At 43.5% G+C, this 27518-nt stretch overlaps 1 protein-coding gene across 1 annotated transcript; it reads left to right on the forward strand.

Moving 5' to 3' along the window:
- The first annotated feature begins 784 nt into the window (after positions 1–784).
- reep3a (receptor accessory protein 3a) lies at positions 785–15242 on the forward strand. The gene is made up of 8 exons (XM_031578768.2): positions 785–1233; positions 3614–3686; positions 6749–6825; positions 7250–7370; positions 7713–7826; positions 12695–12845; positions 13403–13542; positions 13661–15242. Exons 1-8 carry the CDS (start codon positions 1202–1204, stop codon positions 13733–13735), a joined length of 783 nt encoding a protein of 260 aa, XP_031434628.1. The 5' UTR covers positions 785–1201; the 3' UTR covers positions 13736–15242.
- Positions 15243–27518: the final 12276 nt, after the last annotated feature.

The raw sequence follows: 27518 nt of genomic DNA on the forward strand, positions 1-27518 counted from the left end.
GTATAGTGTAAACTACTGTATTACTTGGTTCACAAAGAATGTTTGTGGCATAGAAGAAGATCTTCTCGTTTTTTCTCAGAAGATTTTAAATGAGGACACTGTCCAGTTTCTTTCAGGTTATTTTCTACATCCTTCTTCTACATTCTTACAGAATACACCCACTTGGAAATGTGTTGTGTTGAAATTTGTGACATAGATAGCATTCAACTTTTACAACATGGTATTCATTTAGAAGTTATAATGATCAGTCATTGTTAGTAAAAAAAACATAGACAGTGAAATGAAAATTTGGAAATAAGGCACTTTCAGGTTTTACTATTACTTTGACAACACAACTAAACATTTTGACTGTCTTGTTTACAAACAATGACATGAGGCCTTTTCATTCTGATGGTGACATGTTCATTGACATAAATATTTACTTTTGAGACATAAACTACGGACTTTGAGCAAGTTACAGGTTGTTGCAGGCGTGGTGCTGTTTGTACGAATTGTTTTGACAGGTGCATTTACTGTTTTGTAAATGGTAAGGATGATTTGAGGAATGTACAAAAGCAATTGAGAAAAACTGTAATTCTGTTCTGAAAAATGTGAACTGACTGAGGAAACAATTTGCAGATTTCAGTTATTAGTAGATACATGTTTAATTTCTTAGTTTTTATTAGGTGAATACTTGCATTTGCAATTAGACATTGGCTACTGCTAGGGCAAATGTGTAAATAGCAGTGAAACCAATGAATAGAAGAAAAGGGCGGAGTTATTTTGCGGAAAAGCCAATCACATCACATTGCATGGTTGGGCAGGGAAAGCTCGGGCTGGTTCCATCTCGCAGTGTTGGTGGGACTTTGGTGTAACAAGGAAAGTAGCTAGCTAGCTAGCTGGCAAACTAGTGGATGGGCTTTACCAGTTCCATTGTAAAGTAGACGATGTCTGCATGGCAGTCGTAGTCGATAGCTAAATAGGTTACCATCGTTGAGTTTTATTTCCGTTCTTCTGACTGACATAACTGGTTACTTTAAGTGCTATAACTTCATTGTTTTCTTTAGCTATCTGGTCGTTCTCCTTTGGACTAAATGTACCGTTAGGCAGATAGATAAACAGCCTGGTTATCGTTAGTCAGATTTTCCGTAACTGGACAGCAATTCCATAAGCATCACCCATCTAACCTGAGACGCAGTTTTAACTTGACGAGTGTGGAAGGATGGTATCATGGATAATATCACGAGCGGTTGTGTAAGTAAAACAATTTTAACGTCAGTTAATTAAATACGTTTTCTGAGGTAGCACCTCGCGTCTACCGAGCACAACAAGCAAACTAATGTAACAACGATACGAAGTGAACGTTTCCTTCTAATGGTAACCTTTCTAGCTAATGGCTTTGTGAAGAATGCATACAATTCGCATACTGTAACATAGACTATGACAAGTTTGGTCAGTGTGCAAGTTCAATTGGCAAGCTACATCTATGCATCAGTACAATAACGAAGCTTAACGTTATCTGGATAGTTGTGGGTTAGCCAGAGGTTTTTCACAAGGGGGCAAACAAATTTTACCGACTGTCAGCATTTGATTTGAATAACTAGCTAAACAGATTAGTAAACTAATGTTAACAGGCAACCAACGACTTATTTGATGCTAGCGAAAGCTTGGTTAGGGAGCTAACATTCAGTAGAAAGTTAAAGTGGGTTTTTATTGTTGCTTGGTTAAACCATGAAAGTCCGTTAGGTACAGTACAGCTGTTGATTGTAATAACGTTAATTATCGCATTATAACTGTAAAAGTAGCTTGTATGCTACCGCTACTTAGGGCAGTGGCCAGATACCCTCAAAATATGGCTAACGTTAGCGTTGAGGTTTGTGGTCACATATGCTACCAAAAATTACCATTTGTAAATTAATTCCTAGTTTCAGACACAGTACATATTTGGAGTTGACCGGTTAAGATGACATTTACCGTGACGTTTAATATCCCACCCAGTTAGCTAATACTGTTGTCTCTGCAACGTCAAACAATTCGAGCGTGGACATCAACAAGTCATAACATGTCATGTTCACGTGAAACCTTGCAGTCAGACAGCAGTAGTTGTGTGTGTGTATGTGTGTGTTGCTTAAATAAGAGGGTAAAGTAATGTTTTTGGCATTGCTGCTGTTAGGCGACAACATTTTTCTACTGTTTGAGTAAAACATTGACATTCTTTTTTTTTATGGCTGAGAGTACAATGGCTCCTTTCCTGTGCTAGCTAGTTCAGCGTTAGGTGTGTCTTTCAATGAGGTGAAAGATTGATAACGTAAAGTACACCGTGTACATCACTCGCAATGTAGGCAATGTCCTCCTCTCTACATATGCATATACATTTAAATAGTAAATACCGTTAAGATTTAAATGTAATAGTAACGGAAGTGTTAAGTTTGTTCTTTAAAAGTATGGAATGTGTTGATTGTTGAAGAAAACAACTCGGTTTGCCACACTGCACGAAGTTGGCGTATTTGTGATAGCGTTGTGCCATGAAAAAAAAAAAACGTCTATTAGCTGCATCCCGTGAGGTGCTTCTTCAACATTAGTTGGGGCGGTCGTGATTGTTTTGCTTTGCTCAACGCATGTAGAAGAACGTCACATGACAGGCTATTCCCTGCAGGGCTTGACTTCTTGACTTTACTGAGGAATTCATGACTCTAGCATTGTGACTGGTGTCTAATGTCATTAAACTATTGTCTGTTCCCAACACAGTTACAAACACAGAATTTTCTGCGAGCAAACAATTGAGCTCCATTGTATAATGAGGTGTATGTGTGTATTAAATTATAGGCTCACTTTCTGTTGTTTGATATGGAGGGAAGACCAGCTCATTTAGGAGACTCGTTTGCTCTCCTTGCTGCTGCTGTTATGTATAAGATTGAGATGTTGTTAGGGTGGAGAGTGCAAGTTATGCAATAGATGGAGTTCTGCCAGCTAGCCCTCATCCTAACTCCCACCCCCTACCGTATTCTGGCCAGGATCACATAGTGTGGTTGTAGCCATAGTACTGAGAAAATATATCGACTACATATGGGTGACAAAGACCATTTATAGTGAAAACTGCCTTGTTTCTGTTAAATTGATGCAATTAAAGGGGTATGCCTAAAATATTTCATTGTTAGGTTTATGTGAATTACTCTTATAGGTACCCCACTCACAGTGACACTACATGAAAGCTGGCTGCATGAATAGCTTGCTTGCAAATTCATAATGGCTTTGTTTTATATGTAATTCATTCAGACTTGGAGATTCACAGAACCCTTAGACTTATGGTGCCACAAATAATGACTGAGGCATTGTGTAGAGGGTCCATATGAAATAATTATAAAATACGAATTTAAAGAATGAGCTCGTAACACACTTTTAGTAAGGAACGTTAAATGCCATTCAGATTGAACAAAATAAGCTGTATTCAATTATCTGTTTTACAGTTTTGTTTAAAAAAAAAAAATCTTAATTTTTGCACTGCACATTGTTTCTCAAATGACCTGTTCATCAAGTGCCCACACAACTCTGTGCTATGATTCAGTTGAGATTCCAAAGAGTTTTTGTAATGTAATGGTGTAGGGTGTAATGACATCTGTCCCTCTTCCTATAGGCTTGTGTTTGGAACCCTCTATCCAGCATATTACTCCTACAAAGCTGTCAGGACAAAGAATGTCAAAGAGTATGTAAGTATGCTCAATGCCAGGTATTAACCAAAGAGTATGTAAGTATGCTCAATGCCAGGTATTAACCAAAGAGTATGTAAGTATGCTCAATGCCAGGTATTAACTGCTTCAAGTTTCTCCCTCTGTTCTCCTGTTAGCGGTACCCTCTTTTTGAAACTGGTCAGCTCTCCATTTGAAAACTTAACCTACACTAGAATTCCATAGGATGTTCCTATTCCCAGTAGTCAGGATTATTACTCGTTACTCGCTCCATGACGTTCTGTTCAGCTCTTTCTCAGCCCCTGATGTATATATAAACACACACACACACACACACAGAGAGAGAGAGAGGGAGGGAGAGAGAGAGACTTCCGTGAACCTCCTTTGAAGTCTGAAATTGCTCATGGTCTAAAGGCTCAGCTCAGCTACACCTTCACGCCTGGCTGAGCTCCTCACCCTCAGTCTAGGTGCGTCAGGCCCTGTCTGTCACTAAAATAAAAGCCAATCTCCCTGATGCGCTCTTTCCAAGCCAGCGCACACACATCGTCAGATTCCTCAGTGTTCCACAGATGCATGCGCACACACACACACACACACACACACACACATGCACTCACACACACATGCGCACACACACACACGCACATGCACACACACACACACACACACACACACGCACCCACACACACATGCGCACACACGCACATGCACGCACACAAACTCACACACTCACACTCACACCATTGGCTGCAGGCACAGTGAGCTCCTCAGCTCTGTTTGTGTTTGGTGAACCAAGGGACACATGTCTGCACCATGATTCCATTGGACATGAAACTGTTTCACATATACACACACAACATACATGTCTTCATGTCTGCATTCAATCTGTGAGGTTTTCTTGACTCCTTGAGAACAGAATGTGATTATGCTGGGTGGATCGTGGTGGATAGTGTACAGTAACTAAGCATCTGACGTAAACACCAGGAAAAAGCCTTTTAGCTATTTTGCCCAGGAACCTACTGCATCAAGTCAGGGTATCCTGTATTGAATCACACTCTCAGTTATATGTGAAATAAACCGTTTCAGTTTCTTTTACCTTATAGCCAGGAGACGAGAAATACTCTTTTCTGATTGTCTGGCGTGTCTCTATTAATGCTATGGGCACACCTATGAAGTAGATCCGGTGAAAAAGTTTAATCACCATTCTAGAGTAGTGCTCTGGAAACTTTGAATGGTAACTGTAACAACCATTAATAAACAACTTTTATCATTTTGCCACGTGGTGTGAACACAATGTCTTCTGTGGTGAAATAGCATGTTATCTGGACAACTGGCAAGCTACCAAGTATAAAATCAGAAACAGTTGGCAAGCTAAAGGATTCGGTCTTAGCAACAGTAGAATCAACTATAACCAAGCAAACTACCCATTCTAATCCTTGTCCATGACTAACGAACATGTCCTTCTACGAACTAAACGGGTTGCCTTTTTTAAAACAGAACCAAATGCTTCCTTTGGGGGCTACACATGCTTGCCTAAATACATGTGTGGCAACCGGGGTATAAGCAGGATAACGGCCTTTGAGATGTCCTGTTATACCAAATTAATGGACGTGGTGGAGGAAACTTTGCCTATGCCTCGTCCATTCATTTTGTATGACAGGACACCTCGGCAGTTGTAATCCCTTACATATTGCAGTGTGTAAGATAAATTCAGTTTAGGTATGAATTTATTAACATTTTATTTCTATTAACAATGTATGCCCATTTAACCAGTATAAGTAAAGGCAGTTGGAAAACAGGTTTCAGACAGAGGGGCCTAAGATAACATTCAAAGCACATGCTTTCAAGTTTAGAATGACCAGTGACATAAATTCCAAGGTCATAGGGCAGCATGGGCAGGAGACAGATGAGATAGGGAAACTATCTGTAGGAAGGGAGTGGAGACTCACAGAAACTTAATTGTCAGGCCAGAAATTACGACTGAAACATGCAAGTCACAGAGAGGCGTATACGTGTGGGGCCCAGAAAGTACCATCAGTGAAGACTGGACTTATAAACCAATTGTGATCACATGTAAAATTCAGAACGCCTTCTCCAGCCGTGGGTGACAGAGCTATTGTGAACTCTGCATCTCCGACTGAATCTTGTCCAATCCTAAAACCAGTAAACTCAACTGTATCAAACCAACGTGTGGCGCTCCGTTACTTTGATTTCTCTGTAAACCAACACGCAGTTAATTTAAACTTAACAAGTGGTATAGTGATGCTTTTGAATATATTTAAGCTACCTGAACATTCTAAAATTGATGTGCTGAGCGATCTAAATATAAGCATCACGACTTGCTAAATATTTTTCTGTGTGCATAGCGTAGTGAAGATGAGTAATGAGCTTCTATAGTGGTTAAGTCTTTAAGAAATGCTAGTGTCACTTATCACCCTTTTAACTGCAGTTAGGAATACCTGAAAATATAGCTTTGGTAGACTCTGCGCAAATCAAATACTTGATGGAATTCAAATGGCTAAATTATGGTGTTGACAAATAATCATGATTCCATAGGCAGTGGAAACTTTCCAAAATGGTTTCCTCATACCCTAATATGAAATGTTTAGATCTAAATTTCGAGATTTTAAATGTTGACACCATAGTCTCATGATCTGAGTCTTTGATCTTTTATGGTACATTTTAAAGAAGCAATTACAGCATTTTAGATCTATCTGCTAAAACCTGTAGATTTTTTTGCCAGGCAATTTAGTTCCACATCTACATTTCCGATCTCAAAATGAATCATGTGGGTAATTAACTCACATGTGAAAAGAACGTGCGTTAGATTTAAGATTCGTCCCACAGTTTTGTTATGCAGAAGAGTGTTGATGTGAGACTCTGAAACTCAGGAAGTCTCATCTCTGTAGGATGCCCCTCGAGAACAAAGCCCCTAAGATTGAAATGAACAGGATAGAGATCATGTGCTCGGTGTTCTTTCTGAAGGGCCACAGGGCCAGGCTGAACCATGAGGCAGTAAAGTGTAAACTCATGGAAGTCTCATGACCATCTGGGTACTCAGGCTGCTCCTTGTGATCCGACAGGTACGCTGGATGATGTACTGGATTGTCTATGCTCTCTACACTGTTGTTGAAGCCATCACAGACACCTCCCTATCCTGGTAAGATTTCATGGGATTGGCAGTTGATTGTTGGACCATCAAACTGTCCTGTAGTGTTTGTTGAAGTGAAGAGATTTAGGTTTATGTAACTACCAACTTGGAGTGGTTAACAAATTGGACTGTGCGTTTTATCTGTAATGTATAGTATACATTGAAGATAAATGTATATTTGGTGAGTGTATGTGGGTTTATTGATTATTAATTGTGTGTATTGGTGTTATGTTTCTGCAGTAGCACATGAGAAGCAGTGGTGTATTGAACATGGGTGTTTTATGAACGGGTCATTAGGGCTGGCTGCTAAAGCAAGGATAGAGTGGAAACCGGATGAACAGTCATACAGTTGCAATGGAATGTGTGGCAGTGGGTTATGGGAAGTATACCTTGTTGCAAGGGTCAAAGGTCAAATTGCCATTGTGTTTTGTAGGTTTCCTCTGTATTACGAGCTGAAGGTGGCCTTTGTGATCTGGCTGTTGTCTCCATACACCAGGGGGGCCAGCCTCATCTTCAGGAAGTTCCTCCATCCCCTTCTGGCCTCCAGGGAAAGAGTAAGACCACCAGTGCCATCACAAGGACCCCAGCTGTACCCCTCAGCTGTCAATCAATATAGTCCTCTGAAGCGGAGAGGTCTATAAATAAGTTTAAATATGTATGCTTTAAACCTTAAAATAGTACTCGGTGCTCAAAAAATGTGTGACAGGTTTTCATCATACTTCAGCTGTAACTGATTTGAATGCAAGGTACAGCGTATGGGTCAAACTAGACGTGTTCTCCCTCTTCTCCAAGTATAAATTAGTTTAGTACAGTGAGTTGTGTGGCAGGTAATGAACAACTCTCAAGTGAACTTTTCCAACGGGCTTCTGTTTGCTTTCCCTCTACGGTTAAAACAGGAGATTGATGATTACATCGTCCAGGCCAAAGAGCGCAGCTACGAGACCATGGTGAACTTTGGCAGGCAAGGCCTTAGCATCGCTGCCACTGCTGCCGTCTCTGCTGCTGTCAAGGTAACATACACAATCAGTATCAGAGGCAGACACAAACACACACACAAACACACACACACACACACACACACACACACACACACACACACACACACACACATTCAAGCACAAGCCCCACATCATACACTCTCACTGAAGGTGAAAACATTCAGCTCAGTTGTGCGTTAACTGACACATCTGTTTGTGGATGAACTCTGATGACTGTATTTGATGATTTTTGCCATATAAGGGCACAACTGTAATGTTCCTTCTACAAAAATGTTTGTTACACATGATCATACACCAGCATCTTTTTTGTCCAGGTTCATCTAGACACATTTTGTGGACAAGCACGTTTTAAATAAACTAAACCAATTACCGTGAGGTTCTTTTGCTTTTAATTATCCAATCATTGTGCAGTAAATGACTGGGTGTTAAGCTGAATTTGAAAAAAATTCATGACACTTAACTAATTATCTAAGAAGTTACGCAATTTCCATGATTCATACTTCTATGAATGAAAGTCATGTGATCCTTTGTAAGCACGCTCCCACTGAGAACCTATTAGAGGTGCAGCTCATAGTCTGCACTCTTCCTGTTTTCCTGCGCTGCTATTTACCAAAAGAGTCTGGCCCAGTGGCCTGAGGGCTGGGTTATGTGTCAGTGCTGTACCCCTGTGTCAGTGCCGTACCCCTGTACCCCTGTGTCAGTGCTGTACCCCTGTGTCAGTGCTGTACCCCTGTGTCAGTGCTGTACCCCTGTGTCAGTGCCGTACCCCTGTGTCAGTGCTGGAGCCGAGTGGCTGCTTTAAGTGGTGCCAGTCTGACGTTCTCTGGCCAGCCCATTTCTTAGTGGGTCTTCCACTGTTCAGAATACGGTGTTGCCCTCAATTAGTGTGGTTAGTCTGCAGCATGAGCAGCTCTCGGAGAGGGGGCTCTTCTGAAGTCCTCGTTAGCAGGAGCCAGGCACAGCACTGCTGTAAGCACACCTGTCGAGGCTACTGCTGACTCCAGCCCACTGGTGATCTTGTACTCTAGATTACCCTCACACCAGCACTCTCTCTCTCTCTCTCTATCTAGCTCTTTTTCTTTCCCTTCCCCAATCTCTCTCTCTATTTCTCTCTCTCTTTCTTTCCCTTCCCCAATCTCTATATCTCTCTTTCCCCTCCTTTCCCCAATCTCTCTCTCGCTCTCTCTTTCCCTTCCCTTCCCCAATCTCTCTCTCTCTCTCTTTCCCTTCCCCAATCTCTCCCTCTTTCCCTTCCCCAATCTCTCTCTCTTTCTCCCTCTCTCTCTCTCTCTCTCTTTCTTTCTCTCTCCCTTCCCTTCCCCAATCTCTCTCTCTCTCTCTTTCCCTTCCCTTCCCCAATCTCTCTCTCTCTCTCTTTCTTTCTCTCTCGCTCTCTCTCTCTCTCTCCCTTCCCTTCCCCAATCTCTCTCTCTTTCTCCCTCTCTCTCTCTTTCCCTTCCCCAATCTCTCTCTCTCTTTCCCTTCCCCAATCTCTCTCTCTCTCTCTTTCCCTTCCCCAATCTCTCTCTTTCTTTCTCTCTCTCTCTCTCTTTCTTTCCCTTCCCCCATCTCTCACCTGCCTTCCCCTTCTTCTACTTTTATTGATTTCTCCCTCTTGTGCTCTGTAATCATCACTCCCAGTACACACCCCCCTCTCCTCAATCTTTTTGCTTTGTAGTGGAGTTCAGTCTCCTTATCCACCTCTCTCTCTCTCTCTCTCTCTCTCTCCCCCCATCTCACTCGCTGTCTCTTCTCTTATAGATTTCGTGACCTCTCTTGTCAGTTTCTACAGTCAGTCAAAAAGTCATTTACGTTTCACAGTTTTTGCTCCAGCTGTCTATACATAAGATAATGTCCCACAGACAGAGAGCAGGGCCTGGGAGCAATGGTCACATGGTGGGTGTGTGAGTGTGTGAGTGTGTGAGTGTGTGAGTGTGTGAGTGTGGGTGTGTGAGTGTGTGAGTGTGTGAGTGTGTGAGTGTGTGTGTGAGTGTGAGTGTGAGTGTGGGTGTGTGTGTGAGTGTGAGTGTGAGTGTGGGTATGTGAGTGTGTGTGTGTGTGTGTGAGTGAGTGAGTGAGGGGACGTTTGATTAGACACAGCTGGAGTTGGTCAGTGTGGTCATCATGTCAGACTTCCTTGGGGTGAGGAGGATGTGATTCTGAAGGAGGAGTAAGTGAAAAATGTCCAGGGTTTTGGCCCAGAGGATGGGACAGGGATATCCAGCAGCCATAACCGTCAGTTGGTGTCTCAGAGCTATATGGCTTTGACCAAATACAGTTGGAGAGGCAAAGAAATGAGAGAGAGAAGTGCACTGACAAAGAAAAGTAGAAAAAAAGGCAGCCAGTGACATGGAATTCACAAGCTTAATCTTCTATCTGGTTGTTGAATTTCAACTCAAATCTGGTGGTGGTGGTGGTGGTGGTGGTGGTGGTGGAGGCGGAGGCGGAGGCGGAGGCGGAGGCACTGGTAGGTGCTACACAAGGTGTTCAGTGTCATCATGAACCCAATCTCTGATGGGATTCAAGATACAAGTGCTCCGTCAGATTCTGCTGTAAAAGCACTAAGCCCTGATGTGGGACACTCATGACTCTGGTGTGTGTTTGTGTGTGTGAGTCCATCGTGGGCATAAGCCCTGGTGTGGAACAGTCATAGACTCTGTGGCGTGTGTGTGTGTGAGTCCATTGTGGGTGTGTGTCCATCGTGGGCATATGTGTTGCATGCAGAGCAAACATCAGATGGGTAACAGGCCTCGTGGTGCACTGAGCCATATGGCCTAGTGATGCCGTGGCACTGTACGCCATCCTGAGGGGGTTCATGGGCCTCATGTTGGACTCCTCTTTAGGCATCCTCTTTAGGCATCCTACTGACGCAGGGCCTCATGTTGGAGGACTCCTCTTTAGGCATCCTACTGACGCAGGGCCTCATGATGGACTCCTCTTTAGGCATCCTCTTTAGGCATCCTACTGGGCTTGGCTTCATCAGGGCAGTAAAGTCGGTGCTGTCTGGCAGCAAAGAGGGTATGGAAACAAATCATCATTGAACCCTTAACCTTGTGTTCAGCTCTCTAAAGAAGTTTACTTTAGGTGTTTTCATTTTGGTTACGGTATGTGCCTTAAACGCTCTGTGTGCCAGTGCTATCTCCTTCAACAGAACAGACCTATACAAGCAGATGCCTTGACTGTCAGTTTGTTACCACAGTAAATACCACTCCTACATGGATTTGAATGTATCCTATATGTCGTGCTACACTAAAAAAAATGCATAGCCAACTGAATATCTTTAAAAAACAGGTTGAGGCTAATGATATCAATTAGGTTGAGGCTAATGATATCATTCTGGTAAATAATTGTTTTATGGATCAGATTGGCCACTATATACAATATAATTAACAGTATAATGTTTCAAAATAAGAGATTGTAATGGTTATCTGGATTCTTTTTAGATTGAGCATATACAGTTAGGTACAATAGAGCTGTATGCTTCTTGCAGCAGCAGTTGCCTGGATGGTGGACATGTGTCTAAAGCAGTCGATGAATATTACATCAAAACAGCGCTTTGGTGGGCAGACACTGGCACACAACACACGCAATCGCCCTGCACACAAACAAGACCTAGATTCTATCATATGTGTACAGGTTACTTACACAGGACCTGCTATAGGGAAAGAAAATCAGGACCCCCACCATGTGCTGTGTAGTGTAGTGTAGTGTAGTGTAGTGTAGTGTAGTGCAGTGCAGCGGGAGTGAAGCATAGATGTGAAGAAGTGGCATTTGTTTCTCAGGAGTGTGTCGTCATGTTCTGTGGTGCCTGAGTGTTAAAGAGGGATGTGGCTTCTGTTCTCACTGTAACCTCGCATTAGCGTCGTCTTTGATCTTGTGAGGTTTCTCCAGTAGAAATGTTGTGTGTGAGTGGCACCCTACGCAGTGCTAGAAGTGTACCCATGTTGTTGCACTGTTGGAAATTGAAGCGCATTATATGTTCAGACAGCACTGATGAAGCCCCTTTCTTTTTTTTGTTTGTTTGTTGTTTTGTTTTGGTTTAGAAAGGTAGCCCACCAATAATCCAAGAATGTGTAATTCTGACTCCCGATGCTACTCTAATTACACCTGCTAATTGACTTGTACGTTGCATAGTAATTCCAACTGGGCAGCATCATCATCATCAGCAGCAGCAGTGTGTGTGTGAGACGCATACCAGAAGCCCTGTAATTAATGTGGAGTCATTACTGGCCGCACCATGGCCGTTAGGTGCAGAAGCTGCATGTTCAGAATAAGGTTGCATCTGTTGCTGATTCTGTGATGCAACATGTGCTCCTGCGTTGAAACAATACCTGATGAGCTGGGTGCACTTCCTCAGACCTCTACCTGTTCCAGCGGTTGACAGATGTGAAGTAATGGGTGTCGACTTCTTTTCACCGCACTACTTAGGCTTTTCAACAAAAATGTCCGACCTGCCGAAAAATGTACAATAACAAAAATAACACGCTGTTTTTTTTTGTGCCTTCTGTCTCACTCTTTCTATCACACACACACACACACACACACACACTACACTTATTTCACTTATTGCGTCTATCTAAATGGCCTGAATGGTCAGTAGGTTGTACTCATCAAGGCATTCTCTTTTCTCGTTCTCGCATGTGTAAATAACACTGTCACCCCCATAGGAACATGCTGCTTCCTCTAGATTTATTGATTTCTTTGTGTTGTTGTCAGAGATGTTTTGTTACTGTAATTAGGCCACTGTTTTGCTTGTACAATCCTTTACATTTTATATTTGCTTCCAGGCATCAGCAGGTTCAGGAAACTGCTCTAAGATGTCCTGACTCAATTATGACCTCACAGTGACTGACCCAAATCATGTGACTCTGTTGCCATAGGGACAGGGTGCCATCAGCGAGCGCCTGAGGAGCTTCAGCATGCATGACCTATCGCAGATTCCTGCTGACGACATGGCCAGCCAGTACCCTTCAATAAGTAACCCCAGCCGGCGCGCCATTCAGAGCTCCAAAGACGGCACAGACAGCACAGGTAGGCCAGGCCCACACATGCACCATACACATGGACGCTAGTCTTCCATCCTGCACATATGACTTCCCATTAGACAATGACTAATTATTAAGTAAAGAATTTGAAGTTAAAACTTTGACTGAATAGTCTTACAAACTCACATAGTTCATGAGGCCACTTGTGCTCCTGATGATAATGCCCAACATCCTCATCACACTGAATGGGCATTTGAACCTCATGATCTTACTCTGCCATCTAGTGGAGAGATTGAAAATAACATGCCCTCATAGTGACTCATGAAAGAGACTGCTCTAATTTACTAGGAAAGTCCATTAAACCAGTCACCTGCTCAGGTTTGCTGTGTTCTGATTCACCTTTCTACAAATTCATTTTGAGATTGGTCAATCTTTGAGGCTTAGCTTTTAATGACAGAGGCACTGTGTCTGTGGGCAGGGCCAAACACAGGCAACTCAATTTCAGCACTCAGGAGAGATTTAAACACTGAACAAGTAGAGATGTAGTTAGTCTGACGTGTGTGTGTGTGTGTGTGTGTGTGTGTGTGTGTGTGTGTGTGGCAGATTACTACCCCTACAGGCCAGAGGAGGCCCAGGGGGACGACGGAGATGGAGTCTTCTCAGATGATGAGGCGTCTGTACAGCGTGGCCTGAGACGGTCCCAGAGCGTCAAGATGACTCGTGCCAAAGCTGCACGCAAAGAGGTGTGTGTGTGGGAGGGTGTGTGTGTGTACCTGCCTGTGTGTATGTATCTGTCAGCTTTGCAGTAGCAGAGGTTACACAATAATCTGACACTGTTATTATTTATTTATTTGTTTTCAGCCACGCTATGGCTCTCTAAAAATGAAGCCCAAGCGGAGAGCGGCGATCAATACGGCTACCTACGAGATGCCTTGACCTCTGACCCCATTGGCTCCACCCCCAGATCTCTGACCGAGCACCGATTAAACCGTATGGACCAAAACATTAGTGTGTGGGGGTGACATCATGCAGCGGTGCCCTGCGGGTGCCTGCAGAAGGCCTGCTCCACTCATTCCAAAACAGTACCCTTACCAGGAGGTCCTCACATGCCACCTCGGTTAAACTTAAAGTAGGGACACACAACAGACTCTTCTAGCTAGCACAAGGGCTCCACTGCAGCAACCGACTCATTTTAACACCTCTCTTAGAAGGGGACTGTGTGTGTGTGTGTGTGTGTGTGTGTGTGTGTGTGTGTGTGTGTGTGTGTGTGTGTGTGTGTGTGTGCGCGTGCGCGCACAAGTTCCTGTTTTCTGCTCACAATGTTTACAGTTGGTTGTGTAATTGTTTTTAAATCTCTGGTGCCTGGATTCACATTCACAGTGCTGCCTTACTATTTTACTACTATTTTAACACCACATTTTAAATACTACATCTTTATGAGTTGCATTCCGCTACAATAATGTATTATTTCCTCATATTAAGCCTGTTAATGCTTGTTTTTTGAATGTCAGGTTGCCTTTGACGTGTTGACATAGTTGACAAAACACTCTAAGAACTGAGCAGCCCAACCAAAAGTGTCCCTTACTTTCACTGTCTACAGACGACTGTAAGCTAAAAGATGAGTGAGGTTTGGGACCACATGACCTTGTCTGTATTTGCTCTAGACTGTGGGTTGACTGTTAAGAAGAATGTCTTGTAATGTTGTTTTGCACATACGTTAACAATACAGACCTGACTCATAGATCCATTTAACAGGATCTATAGCAAGTTCACATTTTTCACCGCAACATATACGATGCCGGTTGATGTGAATGTGGCCCACATTTCCAGCCAGATGCTTCATGGCACTGCATCACGTCAGGAGATGCTTTTACACTGTTCAGGTCTCTGTGAGCGCCCCCTGCTGTTGGGGGTCCTGTATGTGTTATTCAGAGAAAGGACAGAATGTCAGCAGCCATGAATGATTCTCATTGAAGTATTTTCTGCAGTGGGAGCCAAGTAGAATGGAAGTAGGCTCTGTAACCCGTTCTGATTGGCTCCTGTGTCCTGTGGGCTTTTCTATTGAGTGTCCGTGATGTGGCCTTCCTATTGAGCGCCACAGTCATTCCTCTTTAATCTTTTGACCAAACTGGAAAAAAAAAAAAACATGAAGAAAAGATCTCTCCATTCACCAGATAGATACTTTGTTTTAAAAGAAAAGCCCTTTTTAAAAGTGGCAGTGTTTGGTATATATTAAAAATATATATTTTTGGTCCTGTCTTTTAAATGTAGCCTATTCTGTCCAAAAATGAACTTTTATGTTATATTGAGACCAAAGCCGTATTAAAGTGTCTGTAAGACTGAGAGGGAAAAGCTTAGGACCAAGAATTTGGAAAAGAAAAGTTGGACCGAGTGTTGCTTTGTAGTGCCTATAATAAACTTGGAATACTTTAACGACTGAAAACAGGCTGGATTCTCAATTACTTTCACTTACAATTTTTTTGTTTCTAAAGTTTAATTATAAAACAGCACCGTCACAGTCAAGCGCATGTCATCTCACTCACCCACTCCCATCACCAGGCCTCAGTAGATGTGAGCTGGTGATTGTAGTGGTATTTGACATATTTGTAACAGGAGGCAGAATTGTTAATCGCTATCTTTTAACTGAAAAGAAACAAAACACTTCTAAGTACTCTTGAAATATGAAGCTTTGTCAGCATTTTCAAAGGTACCCTAAGCAGTCACTTCACCTTCACCCACCAGTTCAGTCCAGCAGTTACCATCTATGGCCTGAAGGAGGAGTAAAGCGTCAAGATTCCCTTTGATTCAGTTGGATTTGAATTCCCCTGCCTTCATCAAGCATGGTCTGTTTACACAGCACACCTGTCTGCCCAGGCAACCTGCATTTCATTTGCGTATTCAAATTCCCAACACTGTTATTTTCTCTTTTATGAGGAGAGCGTCTCAGGGGGAAGTTTGTTTTGCAGCGCTTAACTCTGGATCGCCCTTCCCGGGAGGCAAGCCATTATTCAAAAGGAAGGCTATATGATGTGCTCGGTATGTGCATCACATTAAAAAAAAATTCATTCCCTTTATTTGCTTACAAACCTCTCAGACAAATTGTAGCTCAATCCCTCAGCCAATTCCTCAAGGGCACTGGGATCTGCCTTGTCGTCTGAAAGTTGCAGCTTTATGAAACAATAAAATCATGAAAGAACCACTGGCAGCCTTAAGTAGAAAACAATCGAGGGATGGATACAACTCTTGCTGATTATGTGGGCCATATAGGCAGCTTAAAGTCTGCTTGGCACATAAGACCTATTGTTTACCATGTGGACAGAGGGTGAATGATTTCTGACCTGTATACTACACATGGTAATGTATCCAATCTCTGGCTCACGCCAAAGACTTGCATGTAGAAATATCAAATGTTCTGGTCTCGGAATCCAACAGAAACACAGGAACGGTTCCTTTGTCAGGTTCTGTGCGAGACGACGAGCTCCTGGCTCACGGCTGACGGTTTGGCGCTCTATCCAGTGACCTTATCAGTGTTGTGATGGGGTGCTGCAGTGGCTCCTGTGGAATCAGATGTGGTCATGGCTTTAATTACAGTGGGGTGGTGTCTCAGTGCCCCCTCTGGCAGATGACATCATGAGCAGGCGCTGCTACTGTCTGTGACCTTTCACAGAGCAGAAAGCCATTTGGATGTTCGCACCTCCAGGCAGCGTCGAACAAAGCCACACGTCACACCCCTGCCAAACACGTGCTGAGACAATACACGCTTTCATTAAAGTAAATAAATGCAGAGCCACTGGAGTCTTTGTGTGTGTGTGTGTGTGTGTGTGTGTGTGTGTGTGTATGTGTTGTGCAGACGCCTTGGGTAAATGGTGGCTTGGAAACCAAGGCTGTTGGACAAAAAAAACAGTAGTTTGTCAATGTTACTGAGCATAACCAGAAACAGTAGCAGTGATTGTCCACAAATCCTGAATATGTAAGTCATTTGTGGTTGATGGAAAGGATGAGGCAGTTCAAAATCCACAGGGTTAACTGCAGTGCTATGTGAGTAAGGCCACAAAATGAGCTTTTCTCAGGCTTCTCCTGTGACTTGTTAAAACAACACATCTCTGTATGGATTATTTGATCAGTTTGTGTTTGGATTCCCCATTTCCCAATACACACTAGTCTAGAACGTTGTTTGAACCAGCCAGGCGACTTCCGCAAACGCGATGAATGTCCAAAGAAATCATTTGTATCAGTTTTGGTGAGTTTATCATTTGCTCACATTACAGTAGGTCTAGAAACAGTTGGTGTGTATGTGTGTGGTCTGGAGGCATTTGACTGGGATCCTGTCAGCAGCCAGGCTCAGTCTGACGCAGCGTCACTTTAAAGACGTCCTGTCTCAAAGACTGCCTGACTGGGAGGAAGAGGAGAGAGGAAGCAACAGGAGCCACGCCGACGAGGAGCGAAGAGATGACAGAAGAGAGGAGGATGGAGGGAGAAGAAAGAAGAAGTGCAGCTTTGACACGCAAACTGTCATCATGAGCCAGTCAGCATGCTGACAACCATGGCAGAGGAAAATGACTTACTCCACTGACACCAGTTGTCATTCTTTCTCAACAACAAGGATTTCTGACAAATATCCGAGGTGGGGGAATTTGTACCCCTTGCCTGTGTTACTTTGATATATGATAGCACTGATGTGGCATAAACACATCATGGGGTTAATATTGTAGCTCAAGTGAGACACTGGAGCATCGTGACACCTGCACACACAGCATGATAGATAGGGAGGCACACTGACACATTCACAAATGGAGACATTCACACTCTCACTAATGTATGCAGGAGCTTTAGGATGTAGTGACAGCCCATTACACACAGCTAAGACCAGGTGACAGGGGAATTGTATAGTTCCTATTTATGTCCTATGATGATGTCATCATGACAGTTCTTCACCACAGAACTATAAGCTGCTCGCTAAAACAGCAATGGAATTCATCGGAGCCCTTCTTTTCCTCCTTGCAGTGTTCAGGTACTCTCTCTCTCTCCTGCCTCGGAATCAGATCCGTCTCTACTTCCCACGGGACACTGACATTGAAAGGTATTATGTGTTCTTTTTTTACTGAAAACAGACCAACTGTGGGAAATCCCAGTTTTTTTCTTCCGCTGCTAAAACATACTGAAGGGAACCCATCTGATCTTCTTCCGCGGCTAAAACATGCTAAGGGAGCTGAGGTTCTTCTGATCTTCAGGGTGACTTCCTTAGCACAACAGAAATCATCTCTTTCCAATACCACACATTTCCAATCAACTAAGACTCAAAACTCCACAGAAACATTGGACTACTGTTTAAAAAAAATAAAAAAGTCGATTTAACATCTTCAACACTCATGGCCATACCCACTTAACAGACCTAATAGACCTGATATGAGTCCCAGTTTACAGGACAAACACAGATCAAATGACCACAAGTAAGTGTGTTTCTGTAAGGAGAGGGAGAGGCTGCCTGTTGGGTACAGAGCCCTTTTTCATTGAAGCATTATAATGCCTGGAAATGTACTTAGTCAGATATGTAGATAGTTCATGATGTGACGTGACACATTCTTCAAGGACGACTCAAAGAGTTTCTTATAAAATGGCAAAATGCCATGGAGGTGCATCTGGAAGGACAACCTTGATACATGGTTGGTTCACGCAGTGATGTTATACTTACTTTAGGTACATCTTAGAATTAAACATAACCAATTACACTTGCAAACAATTACACTTGTAAACACAAAACCAGCTTCTGTTTGGGACAATCTGGTCCCTGGGCCCTTTACCTTTTCTGAATGGACAAGTGTGCAAAAACTTGCTTTGAAGCTTGGTTTCCTGTTTTAATTTTACCTTTCTTTTCTTCTTTTTTTTCTTCTAGCTTTTTCTTTCTTTTCTTCTTTCCTTCCTTCCTTCCTTTCGACCCCTTACCTATATATTACCCTTAATATATGAACTCTGTCTTGCGCTCCAAGTAGAATCTGTGAGACTTCCTACTTCTGTGCCTGGTTCAGAAGAGCTCTCCCACTGGTGTCTGTGTGGGTCTGCATGTGTTTGTATGCATGTGTGTGAAGAGGGGGTCTGCACTCTGCCCTTGTCTTTCCTCAGGTTCGGCCCCTTAATCCCCAGCTTAATACCCAGTGCCCGCGACCCCCTCACCGGGGGCACTATCAGGTTGCTCTGCTTGTAGGCCCCCGCTCCCCCCACCAACCCCCCTCTCAGCTTCCGATGACCCCAATGCTCAAGGACAGGCCAAAGACCAGACAACCACACTCACACATCCACACTCACACAACCACACACACACACACACACACTCACACATCCACACTCACACAACCACACACACACACACACACACACACACACACACACACACACACACACTCACACATCCACTCTCACACATCCACACTCACACATCCACACTCACACATCCACACTCACACATCCACACTCACACATCCACACTCACACAACCACACTCACACAACCACACTCACACACACACATCCACACTCACACATCCACACTCACACATCCACACTCACACATCCACACTCACACAACCACACTCACACACACACATCCACACTCACACATCCACTCTCACACATCAACTTTCTCACAACCACACTCACACATCCACACTCACACATCCACACTCACACATCCACTCTCACACATCCACTCTCACACATCAACTTTCTCACAACCACACTCACACAACCACACTCACACATCCACTCTCACACATCCACACTCACACAACCACACTCACAACCACACTCACACAACCACACTCACACACACACATCCACACTCACACATCCACACTCACATATCCACTCTCACACATCAACTTTCTCACAACCACACTCACACAACCACACTCATACACCCACACTCACACACATGCATAATTACAGTATACACTCACACATGTGTGCACACACACTCACACATGTGTGCACACACACACACACACACACACACACACACACATACACATACACACACACACACACATACACCGAACACACACACACACACACACACACACACACACACACACACACACACACACACACACACACACACACAGTGTTCAGTTGTTTTCTGCTTCACTGCTCTGTTTATCCTTATAATAGTGACCTTATGATGACACTGTATACACACTAAGCTGTTCTACATCCAGTACTTTGAATGCTGGCTCTCTCCATTTTATCCAATTTTGTATATTTAATTTAGCTTCTTTCATCGTGATGTCCATATGCCTGTGCCTGTGCCTTTATCCTCTGATACCTGTATGAGTTCATCTGCTTTCTCCTGATTCTCCTCCTTCCCTCCTTCCTTCCCTCCTTCCCTTCTGATTCTCTACAGGCATCTCTATGATCCGTCAGTGAGGGAGTATAGCGATTCCCAGATGGCACAGAACACGTGGAGGGAGATTGCTGCGACAATTGGAAAAGATGAGACATTTGTGTGGTTTTCTAACGTTACCATCTTGCCTGATGAAGACCTGAGAGTCAAAATTTAGCATTAAGGCTATGCTTACACGGAACGTCTTTTCACAATGAACATTGCTGGACAAAAAAACACTGTTCCATTACTCAGTTAAGCAATGAACTGCATTTATAAAGCGCTTTTCTACTCAAGGAGTACTCAACGCGCTTTACACATTAATGCCTCAGACATCTACCCATTCATACACCGATGGCAGAGGCTTCTATCTAGGTTGCCAACCTGCGTATCGGGAGCGGTTGGGGGTTTGGTGTCTCGCTCAAGACAACAAACACTAACCGGAAACCCATCCAGTTTAATCCCCAAATGAATATGGGCTACTTCACTGTGTTATATTTGGCACATTAAATGAATATGGGCTACTTCACTGTGTTATATTTGGCACATTAAATGAATATGGGCTACTTCACTGTGTTATATTTGGCACATTGACGTTACCTATGTGTATTGCTGCCTTCCGTGGTTAATCTACTAAATCAGTCCTGGTGACACAGATTGCTGTCATGTATATTTCACTGTGCTCTAACTCAGCACATTACCTTCCAGATGGTATTTTTCTTGGCAGGGACATCTGTCGTGTAGGAGAAGAGTGCAGCGAATCAAAGCGACAGTATAAAAGGTTATGGCCGCTGTTTGATCCCAACACAAAGGGTCTTGTGGTGTCATTGGCCTGCAGTGAATGTTCAGATACAAAACCCATTCCCCTGTACATGATGCCAATAGTGGATGTGATCCATGGACTTTAAATGGACCGGATCAGTCAGTTTGGGGTGATTGGAGAGCCCAACGAGGGTTAGTGCCCTTGAAACTGTTTCAGCAGAAACCCTTTTAAAAATAGTTGGGGATCTCCTTGAAAAAAAATCAGACCCATTGCCATCTGAAAATACTTCCTTCCAGCGTTTGCGAGCTTTCTCTGGGAATATTCCTGCTCCGACTGGAGAGAAAACTCTCGACACTGGACTTAAGCAGGCCCCCTTAATGGTTGATGAGTGTGAGTGCCCCAAGGGTGAAAAGCAGAAACCAATCAGAGTTTTAAAAGCCAAGCTCTAGAAGTAGTTCAGGCATAGCTCAGGTCCAGTGACCCTCAGGCCACGCCCCAAAGACTATCATGAGGCCTTGGAAAGAGCTTTGGGGTCCTCGGGGTCCGGGGCGGACTCATACTATGCCTACACCAAAACCCAGGCAGAGACTCCGACATGCCCAGAGAATGCTCTGACCCAAGTTGTTTTCAGGGGAGGGGTGACCACCCAACAGCTTCAGATAATGGTGTTGAGTCACCGGGTCTCACCACAGTCTAACCCTATAGTGAATGGAGACACAGAGAGCCAGAGGAGCGCTACGGCAGACGAGACCTAGCCAGCAGTAAGAGAATACTATCTGCCACTGGGACTGGAGATTACTTTTGTTATCGGTGTCAGGAGGATGGCCATGTTGTTGCTGCGATGCTCCAGAGGACTCTGGTTGGGTTATCACTCGATTCATTTGTTCATTCAGAAAACATAAGGGAGAAAACCATGAGTCTCCCTCCAGTAAATCAGAACCAACAGACAGGGATTGTATGGTAAAGAGGAGTGAGGTACATGCCTCGACATCCACATGGGGGCTAGAGGCGCTGGTAGGAAAGCCTTCCTTGAGTTCAGTGTTTGTGGAAGGACATTTGTGCACCACTTTGGGGTCTCATCAAGCAGATGCTTAAGGTTTCTTCCTGATTAACAGGGAGTTTTTTTTTGCCCCTGTCACCATTGTGCTAGCTCTAAGGGGGTCCAGGCATTGGGCTCTGTAAAGCGCCTTGAGAACATTTTATTGTTTTGGCGCTATATAAATAAAATTGAATTGAATTGAATTGATAGTGAATCTACTGTTGCCATCATTTTAGAGAAGTAGTATCGTGAACATCTGTCTCATTTTACTATCCATCCCATCTCCAGCTTGTGTTTTGGGGGTTTGAGTGACTCTAGTCGCCCCTCACAAGGTCTATGTGGCAGTCACCTTAGAGTTCCCAGACGATGGGAAGAATGTGAAGATATGGACTGTGTTGGCTTTAGTGTGTCCTGACCTCCAATAACCAGACCAGGTGCCGGTGATCATCGGGACGAATGCAAGAGGTTGCCATCATGGGCCAGTTGCAACACAGGATGCTACCAACACACAACCAAGCACTCTCTGGGAGGATGAGTGCCAGTTCTTCATAGCCAATATTTCTGCAAGCCCTTGACACCCCTTCAGAGGATAATGTGGGACAAGGTAAGTGGATTGGTCCTAGGCCACCTCCACTGCCTCCGGGGGAGCCCCATCTTGCTGTTAACAAAGCCACCACTAAAGAGCCAAGAAAGCCAGGAAAGCCTGGCATATTGGTCATAGACAACTCAAGTGCTCCTCCTCATGGCCTTGCCACCACGTGTCTTATTACCATCTGACATAGACAAAAGCAATTGCACAGTACCATTACAAAATGCGTCCCCAAAAGAAAAAACAATCCCCAAGGGAACAGTCATTGCTCAGATCCATAAAGCAGGTGTGGTGACTGGTGTGGCACAGGGTCATTGCACTGACTGCCACATTGATCCCAAGTTTTTCTTATTTTGGCGATTCCCCCTACCTCAGTCATGAAAAAACAGGCTGTCACGAAATTGTGTGACAGGACCAAGAGTGGGATGTGGGTTTGGCTAGAGGCTTTGAGCATTGCGTTCCTGAGAGAGGTTGAAGCACATTACACGGGCCATGTTGATTATGTGTGCTGCCATTTACAAGGGCTGTTGGCAGCAGGAATAAATATAGTCACATATGTGTCACCCATTGATGTGGCAAGGAAGGACAATGGAAAGGTCTGCATGTGTATTGAACACAACTTTGTTTAACCTACCATTGTTTTATAATTTCTTATAATTGTTAAATTTAAAGGTATTGACAGTCATGTCCTTTTGTTGTGCCCTCATTTTTTAATTTATCTGAGAAACAGATATAGAAGATTATATTAGGTAGTGACATTGCCATTGTAAACGTACCCGTTGCCTACTTTTACAAGCTAATTGGGAATAGCCTAAGAGCCAAGGCAAATGCTGCTGGTAGTTCTGGTTTTGATAACATAGGCAATGCAAGAACTTAGAAACAAATGAAGAGTTAGGAAGATATACTGATCAAGAATCTCCTGTCCCGGATCAGGACGAAAACCACTTTACACCTGAAATGGCAGTCACCGATGAGCATCACAGATCACAACAGATTTGGGGCCAGGAGGCATCTAGATCAGATACACTCACAGCTCCACTGATACTAACCGAATCTGCCACTGATGCTTTAGATAGAGAAGACACTCAAGATAGAGAAGACACACAAGATAGAGAAGCTGTTTTGCCAAGAGACTTTGAGGGAGCCAATCCATCAAGAGGTTACATTGATTTTCAACAACTGTCCCTCCATGCACAAGTTGTAAGCTCACAAGGTGACACAGAAAGCATCTCTGTTAGTAGTGGGCCTTATGATGAGGTAATGGAAGATTTTGAGGCAAATGATTAAACCAATAATCGGTTGGAGTTACGATGACTTGGGAGAACCAAATGGGGACATTCAGACATTTAGGAAGTGTTGGGGAGGTGCAAATTAGGTGCAACCAAAGCCTAGTCCCTAAAAGTAATTTGTATATGTGAAAAGCATAAAAAAAAACAATAGGATCAAATTAGTGCCCATTCAAGATTAAAAATTAATAAATGAGTCCATCATTAGTATTAAACTTCTAGTGCAAAATAGCTAGGAGCTGTTGTATATGTGTATCATGAACTAAATCATACAAAATGGTAATGAATGAATGAACATGGCTGACCTGCGACCCTAATGATTATTTGTTAAGCAGTTGGCTAGTTCAGGTATCGAGATATTACATTGGTGGGTGGAGAGAAAGAAGGAGGGAGAGAGACAAAAAAAAAAGAGAAAAGCGAGCTCCAATGGTGAAAGGAGGCCTACAGAAAAATACTGGCTTTTACTTGTTGCTGAGCTGGCCTTCTTTCTGTTGGACTAGTCAGTAATAACTTATCAACTGTCTTGCAATGCACTTGTTTGATGTTTGGCTGTGTTAGGATTAGAAACACATGAAAGAATGCAACATAGGCTGTAACCTTATTGATGTAATCCCTGTCTCACAGAGATTTGTAGTTTTTCCAGATGCCCAAAGTCATTGACCTCAGTCCGTCTCAGGCTAGCATCCAAATAAATTCATCTCACGCCAAAAAGTTTGATCAGTCTTTGGAATTCACATGCCAAATACGCCTTGGGAGTTTACAACCTTGAAAACCTAACCTAACCTAGCTAGCTTGTAATACATTACACTGTCCAATTTTGCCATTTTATTAGATAACACATACTCCACATTCAAAAGCTTAGAAAACAATGTATGTAGGCTGAAAATATGAAAAGCAATTAGTCATTCTTCAGTTAATTAGTTTAGCTGTAATCGGCTCATTAGGTAATGCTAGCATAAGACTGCTCAGTTAGCGCCACAAGCTACCGGACACGCTTGTGGTTCCACTGAGTAGTTGGCAAGGGAGGAAAGCCACCTGGTGACCTAGTAAAGTCTGTGTTTTCTGCGCCTACGAGGGAACACAATCACCCATTATTTGGAGCACCCATCATGTGTCTTGTTTCATTTCTTTTTATATTGCCAGCTTTTTTTGTATTTTAATATTCTGTGTTGTACTGGTGCAATGTTATGTGCATATGTGGTAGTAGTAGTAGTTATGGATTGTAGGTGTATAGTTATTTTAGTTACTTGAGGACATTTTTTAGGTTTGACTTAATCAATATAGAGTTATTGTATTTTATTATTCTTGAATAAACCTTTTATTGAAGTAATGGTGCAAGGCACTCTATTCAGTTATTGACATAACAAAAACAATAAATACATTATTGTGAGGTGAAACCAGTATTTTCTCATTCTCCGCTCCGTGTCTTTGATTGTGTGATTTGATTGATTGTGACTGAGACATGGTAATGTAACAGTTACATTGTTTGGCTTAATAGTTATTTGCTTAAGGACCCAGTTATGGTTCACTTATCAACCAGGAAGGTGGTAGGAAGGGCTACGTGTGTGTGTGTGTGTGTGTACTTGTGTGTGTGTGTGTGTGTGTCTGTGTGTGCGAGTGTGTTTGTGTTGTGTGAGCTTTCTGCCAATTCCTCTTTAGCTCTCCTTACACTTAGTGGCGGTAAAACATGTGCAGAGAATGGGCCTGGTGTGGTTCACCCAAGGTTGCAATTAGAGCAGCATTATATAAAGGCTATTCAGATAATGAAGGGGTTGCCGAGGGGCGGCAATGGGGTCACTGGACGCCCTATTGTGTGAAAGTAATGAGACTTTTAATAAAACAAAACGCGCTTCCTTATTACGATGACCTAATGAGCTCCCGGGTTTTGTGGGAAACTCTCCACTCGCCCACCTCCTGGTGCCCCCCCACACACACTCAGAGCACCTGCACAAGCATTGGTGTGCCAGTCGCTCCCACAGGCCCAGCCTGCCTTTGAGCACCCAGCGTCCAGACCGCTGAGAGATGAATGAGAGACGGACTGAGAGAAGAGGGCAGAACAGACAGAAGAACAGGGGAACAGAGAGACCGAACTCTCGCTGGGATTGGGGGGGGGGGGGGGGGGGGGGGTTGGATTGGGGGGTTGTTTTTGCTCACGTAGACAATAGCCGGCACGCATCCCCCTCAGCCTCCAGGCCCACTGGTCAATTGGGTCATCACGTTTGGATTGTTTGACAAGTGCGCCAAACGATGCGTAAAGTTCAAAAATCCGGGGAGGGAAAATCGAGAAGTTTGTCACAGAATCTGTTGGATGGGGCCTGTCAGGAGCCATTAAGTGCCATGAAAGCGGCACGGCCATCAAACGGCCGTGGCCCCCGCGCTGCAGGGCCCCTGCCGCATTTACATGCCTTTGTTCCTGACCCTTCATCAAGCATGATCTGATTACAAGGGTGAGCAGTTACCACGCACCAGCCGCGCCTGCTGGCTTCCCCAAAACTGATGTTATTTTTATGAAAAGATCTGATACGGGTGATAGCCGGGCCAGCACTACCGCGGTGACCACCGGCAGCCAGAGGGGACGTGAGCAGGAAGGAGAGATGAGAGCTGCTCCACTGTTTGGTTTGAGCCGGGCTTATCTGTGAAAACGTACAGCCTTTAGTCCTCTTTCTTTCTCCTCTCTAACTCCTGGCTCTGTAATTGCGAGTCGCTGCTCCCTTTGACCTCGCTGATGTGGGGTGACGGGCATAACGTTGAGAAGCAATTGCCTGGTGAGTTAATCAGTTGAATCTGTGTGTGTGTGTGTGTGTGTGTGTGTGTGTGTGTTTGCCTGTGTGTATGTGAAGGGGGGCATAGGTGGGTGGGTGTGAAGGGGTGGTGCACATTTGTGTATACCTGGTGAGAAGTACTGTAAACCTAAATAGGTAACTGGTGTGTCTACCAACATCATAAAGACCCATAGCTAAGCAGTTTCACATAATCACACATATACTGCTACATCACATACAAGCAAGTTTTTTACACATTAGCAAACATCTTAAGATTTCATGTTTAGCTCACAACTCATTTTTGGAACAGTGCAGAACATAAATCTATAGGTGATGTTACAACAAATTTTCCTCCTTAGGATTTAAACCATGATTCCTCTTCAAGTACATTAAGTCCATGATTTGAAACATGACAAGATGCATGTGAATGTCATCATATCATAAATAAAATATATAACAAAAAAGACATCAAAGCATCTTGATATCAAAACATATATGTTTGATCCCGCTTTGTCAGTCAAATCATGATGAATTAAATAACCTAAGCAATATAAATGTATTTTTATATCGTTTTTTATGTTTGTCGGGTTATTTCATGTTACACCATCTCTGATCGGCTTAATAAATGTGCGATTGTTGTGACTCACTCAGAGGTTCCTAATGGGAACACAATGTCGACTCATCTACCAAGGAGCTGACGTCAAAAATGATGCAAATGATTTAAAAGACGTTTTCTGATCAGAGCCCAACATTCCATAATACACATACACACACACACACACACACACACACACACAATGTGCTCTGAACCCATAAATTGAATGACCCTTCCCAGTTCATTAACGTCTATCTAATCAATCGTAACACATCAGAAATGACCCTGCCATTCATAGGCAAGACAATTGA

This window comes from Clupea harengus, chromosome 13 (genome assembly GCF_900700415.2).
Source record: "Clupea harengus chromosome 13, Ch_v2.0.2, whole genome shotgun sequence".
NCBI lineage: Eukaryota > Metazoa > Chordata > Actinopteri > Clupeiformes > Clupeidae > Clupea > Clupea harengus.